Source organism: Heloderma suspectum, chromosome 1, assembly GCF_057233095.1.
Source record: "Heloderma suspectum isolate Gila_16-S chromosome 1, 16-S_ref, whole genome shotgun sequence".
In the NCBI taxonomy this organism is placed as follows: domain Eukaryota; kingdom Metazoa; phylum Chordata; class Lepidosauria; order Squamata; family Helodermatidae; genus Heloderma; species Heloderma suspectum.
In genome coordinates this window covers 340,966,076-340,976,153 of record NC_139458.1, presented here as the reverse complement: position 1 = coordinate 340,976,153, position 10,078 = coordinate 340,966,076, and the positions used below count along the sequence as shown (strand labels likewise).

Below are 10,078 nucleotides of genomic sequence, written 5' to 3'. Positions count from 1 at the left end.
AACTTTTCAGAGAGAGCAATCCTACGGCCTGCTAGACAGTGTCCAGTGGGCCATAGGATACGCTCTTTTCTGGGAACCTCGGAGCCCACACTCCGAGGTCGGTTCCCAGAAAACTGACTGCCCCTCTTGTCCGCGCTGCCTTAGAGGCAGTGGGGAGAAGCCCCCGTCCTCCACACTCACAAGAGGAGCATGGAGCAACTGAAAAGGGGTGTGGCTGGGGAGCATTCCAGGGCCGGGAGAGTGGAGCTGTGTGTACACACATCCAATGTGTCGTACAGCAGCTTCCTCTCCCGGTTGGGCCCCCCACCACTAGACAGACGAAAATGGCTGTCTAGCAAAAAAAGTAAGGCAGGAGAGGCATGGAAGGAACAATCCCCCTGTGCCTCTCCTGCCTTGCTTTGGATAGGCGGTCGCCTCCAAGTTCGGACGCAGCCACCTACCTAGTTAGGATTGCTCCCTAAAGGCTTAAACTGCTCTGGGCATAGGAGAAAGAGCATTTGGGGGACATCACCAGGGCTCAGCCAAACAGTGTGGTGCATTGTTAGCTTCCATGCATCATTTCCATGTTTTCAGGTGAGCTCAACTCTGGAAAGATTTATTTTTGTTTGTATAGATTCCAAGGTAGTGAACAGCAAATATATCATAAAACATTAACAGATACAATAAAGTCCTAATAATAAAAAGAGGCACCAACTAAAACATACAGCAGGCTAAGGCATTTCTCAAATTTAAATGCCTGGGAAAATAAAAATGCCTTAATCAGGTGCCAACAAGATTAGCCCCACTGCTGTAAAGCTATTGCATTTGTCAAAGAGCTTTTCTACAGGAGGCTGGTAATCTGCTGTATCTACTTTCAATTTTGTCACAGAATTGAGCTCCAAGCACTACATGAAGAGCATTTCTTTTACTGCTTGAGTATTCATCTTCTTCTTGCAACAGGGGGAAGAGGATCAGCCCAACCAAAATTCACTCTTGTGTGAAGGAGCCCTACGTGTGCATGCAGTGGCATGTGAGGCCCCTTCACATGACTGCCTAACATGTGACCAGCGGGGATGTGACTGGCCTGCACAGGAGGGCAGCTGGAGGATCATAACAAGTGAGTCTGAGTCTTCTTTCAAGAGTGAATGTCAGAGTCTAACTATTTATCATGTACAAATACATGTAACAAAATGTCAAATGGGTGTTGTTTGTAAAGCAAATATGAGAGTGATCTTGAGTTATCAAGCAGATGGAAAGGAGGTTTTTAATTGTTTTCACACTGGTCATTTTTTCTTTCATGCCACGTGGCCCTCTTAATTGCTTACACACACACACAGAGTCCCAGATGCATATTTGCCAGTGTTTATAGAACTTGGGGAGATAGGGGAGACACAACTGTGAGCAGAAGAACAGCCAGCTTTAAGCACCCCTTCCCTTCCTTCCCTTTTCTACACTTCTTTTCTCAGAATTGCTTCTTCCCAAAGCTGCTTCGCCCCTGCAGCTACCAGTAATGTGTAGCTCATCCTAAGATGGTAAATCTCATGAAAAATGGCTAGTCAGTAGGCATCCTAACTCATAAGCGGCTTTGCAGTTCCCCTTGCTTTTCAGAGCCAGCCTTCTAGCAAAGGGGTCAGTAACCAGATATGAATGAGGACAAGGATCAGGTCCCTTAATCGCTGTCCAGAAGAAGGCATTTCAGTAGGTACAGCCTTTTTCTGCCTGCCTGATAAAGTGCACCTGCTGAGATTCCTTCTTCATTATGCGCAGCTGTTAAAAGGTCAAAGAGCTCTCTTTTGCATCTGGTCTTGGAAGATGGCATTCAAACTCTGGAGTGTACTTGTTTGCTGTGTCATCCACTCCTCTTCCTCCTCCTCTTGCCCCCTCCCCATCAGAGAGTGTCCAATTGCTGTTGAATCTTCCAGTCCGTCCTTCTTTGGGGCCTTCTCCCATCATTGTCTCCTGCTCTACTCCCTTTTCCTCCCCTGGTAAGTGCAACAGCCTTTTCTTGCTGCTAATACTTGGTAAAATGGCTTGAATTTGGCTATGGAAATGTTGTTTTCTCTTTACGTTGGTACTATTTGTTTCATGCTCTGAGCTTTCAGGGTATTGCTGATAGGAGTTTGTGAGTACGGGACAAAGACTGAAGATTACCAATTTCACAGAAGCTTCCATTAAAAGAGACGAATATGAAATTGATGCCTTAAGGGAAAGAAATTAAAGCAGAATAAAATGAAAGTGTTTTTTGTGTGTTAAGAAAGAACAATACTGCTTTTGTTGCAAAAAAAAATCACAGATAAGATAAAATGTAAGGCAGGAGTCCTATGTACATTTCTGGAATGGTTTGTTTCAGTTAGTGTCTGAAATATTTTGAAGTCATTATGCATAAAGAGTGCCCATTTTAAGGTCCGTTTTGATAATGTTTGAAATAAACTACAATGCTTAAACAGTTACAGATATTGCACAACTATATACAGAATAATTGGCACTGACAAGACACTGACATATGTGTGTTTTTCAACTTTGAGAATGAACTGTAATAGGAGACCAATGTTTATTTTTCACTGTCGTGTTTAAATTTTAATTCCATGCTTGATGACTGACGGCGTAATCCACTGCCCACTTACTCGTCCCTTTGAGCACACTGCAACTTGCTTCCAAGTAAACACACATAGGGTTGTGCTGCAAAATAGTCTTACTGTGGGATTCTTTATTTGTTTTGTGGGTGAATATGGAGAATAAAGTCAGTATCAAGGGTACTCACTATCACCCTTCTTTTTTAGACAGGCTTAAAATAACTTGTGACTTCAGAGCAGGTGCTATGTGTCTTTCTGTTGGATTTACAGGGTGGGGTGGAGCAGGGAGGGAGAGCCAAGAGCTAAATACTAAAAATAGGCAAGTCCTGCAAACTCTTGAACTCTCCTACTGAAAGAAGCCCTTGTGACAAGGAGAGTGGCACTTCTTGTCATTCATTCCTACAACAAAGAAGAAGAACCAAAACACATTTTTTTCAAGGCAGGTTGCTTTTGTGGGTGACTAGTTGTTCAAAACTGTAAACATGAGGGAGTAATAATGAATTGGTAACAGAAACTTAAGAGTATGAGTGTATTATGTTGTTCTGAGAGAGAGAGAAAAAAAATGATTACCACAGTCTGAGCACTGTTGAAAGGGAATACTTTAAATGGTTGCTACGTTGTTAGTGGTAAACAAACCAGACTCCACTCTAACCTCCTGAAAAGCATGTCAGATAGGCCCTATCAACACAGTGGCTCCCACTGTCTAAACAAATTATTCCCACAGCAGCACATGGGGTATTATAGTATTGTAATAGTGCCAGGCTGTGGTCAGTGAGTGGATGTGGGCACATAGACTGAAGCTGAACATTACCAAAGCATGTATTTTTTTTTATAAAATATATATGTTTCCTTTTTGTTCAAAGGGTATCTAAAGTAACGTACAATGGTCAACAGACCCTGCAGCAGGCACAGACTGTGACAGGTGTGGGCTGTAGTCTATTAGGTCTGGAATTTCATCTTTTGTGACATTGGTCATACATGATGTCCACCACCTTGTAAGGAGGCTGCCATGTTTTCTTTTGCATTCAAACCTAGCATCTGCCATTTATTGAGGCTAGATGAAGATGTGAAGGTGGGGGAATTAACCTGTATCCCCTTCTCATGGTCGGATCACTTCCTATTGAGGTTTAGACTCTTGACAGCCTTTCCCCTCTGCAAGGGTGGTGGACCTATTAAAATGGTCTGCCCGCAGATGCTAATGGATTCTGATGGATACCAGAGGACTCTGGGGAATTTTCCTGCTGGTATGGCTGGCGGTCCTGTCAAAGCCCTGTTCCTCTGTGGAATACAGAGATGATGACCTGGGCAGTTGACACGATCTCTCCGAAGCACCCTCTCCCTCTGAGCAGAGCCCAGGCAGTTCCTATACACCTGAGCTGAAAGCAATGAAGCCAGAGGGGATACGGCTAGAACTCAAGTGGAGGAAGACTAGTGCTGAATTCAGCCAAGCACAGGTTAGAGCTCATCATTTAGCCTACTCTGTGGCTGTGAGGGTGGCAAAGAGACCGTTCTTTTCCACCAGCATTGCATCTTCACAGTGTCATCCAGCAGAGCTTTTCCGAGTGGTTCACGGCCTTTTGCAATCTGGGCAAGGAAGAGAGGTGGAACCCTCGGTAGGACGCCGAGGCAAGTTTGCATGTATTCTGAAGATAAAGTTGGTCATATTCATCACGAATTGGACACGATTCATGCAGTTCCACTAGCAGAGGTGCCCAGAGGAACACCTGGTTTTATTGGATGCGTTTCAGTTGTTGAGGCCCCAGGATGCGGACAAGGTGCTTGGTCAAGTCTGGTCTACCACGTGTGCACTTGACCCTTGCCTGTCATAGCTTATTACATCCAATAGGGAAGGGACGTCCAGCTGGGTCCAGGAGGTTATCAACTCCTCTTTGAGAGAGGGAGTGGTGCCAGCCTCTAAAGGAGGCGGTAATTAGGCCACTCCTCAAAAATCCTAATCTAGCCCCAGAAGATGTTAATAACTATAGGCCAGTTGCTAAGATCCCCTTCCTGGGCAAGGTGCTTGAGTGGGTTGAGTGGTTGCCGGTCAACTCCAAGCACTCTTGAATGAAATGGATTATCTAGGTCCATTTCAATCAAGCTTCAGACCTGGTTTTGGAAGTGAAACTGCCTTGGGCACCCTGTTGGATGACCTTTGCCAGGAGAGGGACAGGGGGAGTGCAACCCTGTTGATTCTTCTGGACCTCTCAGTGGGAGTTGGAAGTACTGCACTGCAGTGTTCTGCACTTACCTAGATAGCCAATTCCAGAAGGTGGTGCTGGGGAATCATTGCTCTGTCCCTTGGCAGTTATGCCATGGAGTGCCATAGGGCTCTATTTTATCCCCTATGCTATTCAACATCTACATGAAACCTCTGGGGGAGGTTATCCGGAAGTGTGGGCTGAGATGCCATCAATATGCAGATGACACCCAGCTCTACCTCTCTTTTTCATCAAACCCAGGTGAGGCAGTGGCTGTTCTGAATCAGGGCCTGGGCACAGTAATGGACTGGATGAGGGCCAATAAACTGAAACTCAATCCAGACAAGATGGAGGTACTGTTAGTGGGTGGTTTGTCCACCTGGCTAAGTGATGTTCAACCTTTTCTGGAGGGGGTTGCACTCCCTCTAATGGATCAGGTTCATAGTTTGGGGGAGCTCTTGGATCCAGAGCTGTCGCCCAAGGTACAGGTGGACTCAGTAGAACGGAGTACCTGATAGAACAACTACATCCCTATCTGGATAGGGATAGCCTAGCTACAGTTATCCATGCTCTGATAACCTGTTATTTGGATTATTGCAACATGTTATACATGGTGCTGCCTTTGAAAATTGTCTGGAAACTTCAACTGGTCCAAAATAAGGCAGCAAGACTGTTAACAGGGACCGGCCAACAGGATCATATTATACTCTTTCATCTGCACTGGTTGCCAGTCCATTTCCAAGCCCAATTCAACATGTTGGTGCTGACATTCAAAGGCCTAAATGGCTTGGGGCCAGGCTCCCTGAAGGATCATCTCCTCCCATATACACCTGCCCAGATCCTAAGATAAGGTTCAGCAGTCCTCCTCTGGGAGCCCCTGCCAACTGGGCACCCCAGTTGTGGAAAGGACTTCCCAGAGAGGTTCTCCTGGCACCTACACTGTGCTTATTTCGGTGCCAGGTGAAGACCTCCCAGGCATTTTAGGTTTTTTAGTTTGTATCTGGTACTGTATTTTAAATGTCTTGCTACTAGCTTCTATTGATGATTTTATTTTTATATTGTAGTTTTAAACATTTAAACTTTTATATTGTATTTTAGCTATATTTTATTGTTTCGTATTTTATTGTTTTAATTGATGTGAACTGCCAAGAGAGCTTTGGCCATTGGGTGGCATAAACATGTAATTAATAAAATAAATAAGGAAACAATCCTATGGCCCTAGGCAGCGGCTAGGCAGCCATAGGAAATCTGGTTCTCCGGGAACTGACCTTGGAGCCCGCGCTCCGAGGTCAGTTCCTGGAGAACCGACCTTCCCCCTGCCCTTCCATGCTGCCTCGCAGGCAGCGCAGAACAGCCCCGCACTTCGCGCTCCAAAGAGGAGTGCGGAGCAGCCAAACTGGGACATTCCAGGGGACGTTCCGGGGCAGGGAAGGTGGAAATGCTGGTACGACACATCCGACGTGTCGTCCGGCAGCCTCCTCCCACACTCTGTCTATCTGAAAATGCAGGGCAGGAGAAATGTGGAGGAAACGATCCCCTCTGTGCTTCTCCTGCCCTGCATTGGACAGGCAGTCGCCTATCCCCATAGGGTTGCACCCTACATAAAATTCTACACATCAGGCCGCTCTCAAAGGCTGCTTGGAATCTGCATCTGTTGTAGCGCATGGTGTCCTGCCTCTTGCTCCTGAATGACTTGGGCCTGACATACGATGGAAACTCTCTTTTTTCTTGTGTGCCAGTCACAAGCTCTATGGTTTGCCAAGAGCAATTTCTTAAGGATGCCCTCCATTTATCAAAGATAAATTGTGAGGAGAACTAGAAAATATTTCTCCTCAGCTGCCTGATGAAAAACTACAGTTGGTCTCTCCTGTGAAATGGAATGCTGCAGATGCAAACAAACAGCACAGTTTTGTGCATATTTCCTCTGCACCACCAGCACTCAGAACCAGAATTCAGTTGCATAATTTTAAAGCCAAAGTATGTAAGTTAGCAGAAGGTGTGTCCCCACAGTCATTTTGGAAGAAGCTGCATGTTCATTCAACATTCAGAATCGACATGGGCCAGTAATCTCACAGCATGTTTGGTCACTTCGTGCCACATCTATTATTTACTTATTTGTGATATTTATACACCATTAGATATAATAAAATCCCTAAGCGGTTCACGTGTAAACATTAAAATTACATAAAATACAATATTAAAAACACAGCATTAAAAACCATTACAATCTAATCCACATCACTGATAGAACCATTGGTCTCCTTGACCATTGGCGGTATGCCATCTCTATGTCAGAATAACTTTAGCATGGGGAGAATAATGGGAGCTTTTCCCCAAGACTTCCTCCACCTATTTCTGGCCACTCATTTTGTGCCATTGAAGTATCCTGAGGACTGGAAACTGCTGTGCAGATACATCTCATTATATATTTCTGGTATTTCATGAAGGTCACTCATCTTGCTATTTCCTAAAGCAAGTATGTTTTGTGTGAATATTTATCTATTCATACTGTTTTGTACAGCAGACACTTCTCTGGTTCTCTGGGCACTGCCACATTTTCTAACACTTGAATGGCACTTGAAAAGTTTCCAAATTAAAATGCATCGTCTGCACTCTGTGGCAGCTAAACCGTATGGCTGAAGTAAAGGGAACAAGTTGCCATTCCACAACCATGGTACTGTGTGAGCCATGGGGTGGTGCTGGTTCAGCAAAATGCCCAGAATGCTGCATCGATGCTTTGACTTATGACGGTTCAAGTCTTTGTGTGCAACTGTGTCGGGGTAACAGGCAACCCTATAGTCATCAATAGGACCAGGAACCCCTTTCAAGAGTGCAATGTTGTAAGGACAAAACAATATTAACTTTAAATGTAAGTGCCACATGTAAGTAAGTATTAATTGAAATGTAAGTGTCATCCAAATGGCTTTCAGCAGGGATCTGGCATAATGTCAGCCAACAAGCAGGTGAAACAAGGCATGGACCAAGAATTGTCCCAAGACACTGAACTTACATAAATGTGTAACAATATGAAAGAACTCTTGGATTTGGACTGAGTGGGTTGTGCTTCCTGGGAGGAGCCAGGAAGTAGTTGAGGGCAGCACTCAGTGTTTCTGGCCTGAGGGGAGAGAGGCTGCAGACTGAGAGAGCTCAGTGAGAAGTCTTTCTTTGAATAAAACTTGAATGTTTGTTTGGAAGGCAGAGTCTGTGTGAGGCTGTGAGGTGCAGTCCGGCAGCTTTGTAGATCACAGAGAATGGGACAGAAAAAGGAGCAGGAGCCAGAACAAATTTGAACTAGTGTTCATGTGGGGCTGCCTTTGGAAAGTGTTCAGAAACTTCAGCTTGTCCAGAATGCTGCAGCCAGACTGTTGACTGGGACCAGTTACAGAGACCACGTGACAGGCTCCCCTGTTACAACAGCTTCACTGGCTCCCAGTCTGGTTTCAGCCACAATTCAAAGTGCTGGCTATGACCTATAACACCCTATATGACTTGGGACGAGGCTACCTGAAAGACCGCCTTCTCCCGGATTGGCCATATGTAAGATCTTTGGGGGAGGCCCTCCTCTTGGTCCACTGCCATCAGAGGCATGTTTGGTGGGACCTTCTTAGTGGCAGCTCCCAGGCCCTGGAACTCCCTGCTGGGGGAGGCTAGGTTGGTTTCTCTGTTGCCCTTCTGCAGGCAGACAATGATGTTTTATTCAGACAGGCCTTTGGCACATAAGCTGGCACACCACTGAAGGAGGTTTTAACTGGTTGGGTGCTGTCTATTTCTTGTAGGATTGTGTGTGTTTTTCAAATTTCTTTGTTTTATTTAAGGTTTTGTTTTCATAGAATAGTAGGGTTGGAAGGGGCCTACAAGGCCATCGAGTCCATCCCCCAATACGGTTTTTAATCCGTATTTTATCATTAGCTGCCTTGAGCACCATTTTTGGTGGAAAGGTGGGACATAAATGTAACAAATGGATAAATACTAATAAAACATACAGCAAACACTGAGTCATTCCAAACATTGATTGATTGATTGATTGATTGATTTATACCCCGCCTTTTTTCCTCTTGCAAGGAACCCAAGGCGGCTTACATTCACCTCCTCCTCTCCATTGTATCCTCACAACAACAACCCTGTGAGGTGGATTGGGCTGAGAGTGTGTGACTGGCCCAAAGTCACCCAGTGAGCTTCCATGGCTGAGTGGGGACTAGAACCTGGATCTCCCAGCTCCTAGTCCAACACTCTTGCCACTACACCATACTGGCTCTACATTGAGCCATAACTCAGTAGTAAAGGACATGGCCTGCTTTTAGAGGATCCCATGTTCAGTCCCTGGCATCTCCAGTCCACACTTGGATAACAAGGTGAGGAAAAGCCTCTGCTAGACAGCAATAGACTGCTGAAGAAGACAACACTGGGTTAGCTAGGTCCATGGTCTGACTTGGTACAAAGCAGCTCCAGCTGTTTTTATCGTTTCAATTTTACATTTTCATTGTTTGGAATTTTTGTGTCATAGAAAAGCGGGATGTAAATGTCTAAATCAGTCTCCCCCCCCGCGAACTTGGTGCCCTCCAGATGTGTTGGACTGCAATTCCTACCATCCCCAGCAACCATGGCCATGCTGGATGTGGATGGTGGGATCTGTAGTCCAAGACATTTTGAGGGCACCAGGTGGGGGAAAGCTGGCCTAAATAAACATGTTCATATATTGTCTAAGATCATGATGCCAAATAGCTTGTACCAAATATTATCAACAGCAGCCTTCACTGCCAGTTTTACTCTGTTCTCAGTCACCAGTGTGTTTCGCCTAAAATCTAACTTTGTTTGCTGCCAGGTAATATCCAGAGGATGGAGCATAACCAAAATGCCAGTCACCAACCTGAACAGCAACGGCCACCTCCCGTAAATAGCTCTGAAGTGCTCCCTGCTCAGAATGGCTTAGAGAAACAAAGTGAAAAATCACCTTCCAGGCCTCTGTCCCCTGAGAACGCAGCACATTCTCAGCCCGAAATAAAGCTCTGTGATATATCTGAGGAGCTGAGCCGACAGCTGGAGGACATCATTAAAACCTATGGGTCAGCTGCCAGCTTGGTGGAGGAAAGAAATACAAAAGTAACAGACAAACCCGAGAAGGGAGAATCATTTAATAACGAGGATGGGGAATACGAGGATGTCCATGATGAGGCTGAGAAAGAACAGATAGCTTCTGGGGATGCCTCTGGATCAAAGGAGACCAGTATTCCCAAAGAACAAAAACTGGAAAAGAAAATCTTGAAGGGACTAGGCAAGTAGCTGCTTGCATAACTGGAATGCAGAACGTAGCCTGACTCATTGGCTATA

The 10,078-nt window shown here is 45.3% G+C and overlaps 2 protein-coding genes across 2 annotated transcripts in view; one reads left to right on the top strand and one right to left on the bottom strand.

Annotated features, from left to right (window-relative positions):
• The first annotated feature begins 861 nt into the window (after window positions 1-861).
• Window positions 862-10,078, top strand: part of TXLNB (taxilin beta) — a 40,500-nt gene continuing 31,283 nt past the window's right edge. Inside the window, exons 1-2 of the mRNA XM_084827711.1 lie at window positions 862-1,096; window positions 9,573-10,022. Coding sequence (XP_084683837.1) covers window positions 9,587-10,022 — 436 coding nt within the window. The 5' untranslated portion in view covers window positions 862-1,096; window positions 9,573-9,586. The remainder of the gene's footprint in view (window positions 1,097-9,572; window positions 10,023-10,078) is intronic.
• The window catches only part of HECA (HECA ribonucleoprotein granule regulator), an 88,015-nt gene continuing 81,731 nt past the window's right edge, over window positions 3,795-10,078 (bottom strand). Inside the window, exon 7 of the mRNA XM_084827701.1 lies at window positions 3,795-10,078. This exon is cut by the window's right edge and continues 25,278 nt beyond it. The gene's annotated coding sequence lies outside the window, so the exon portion shown is untranslated.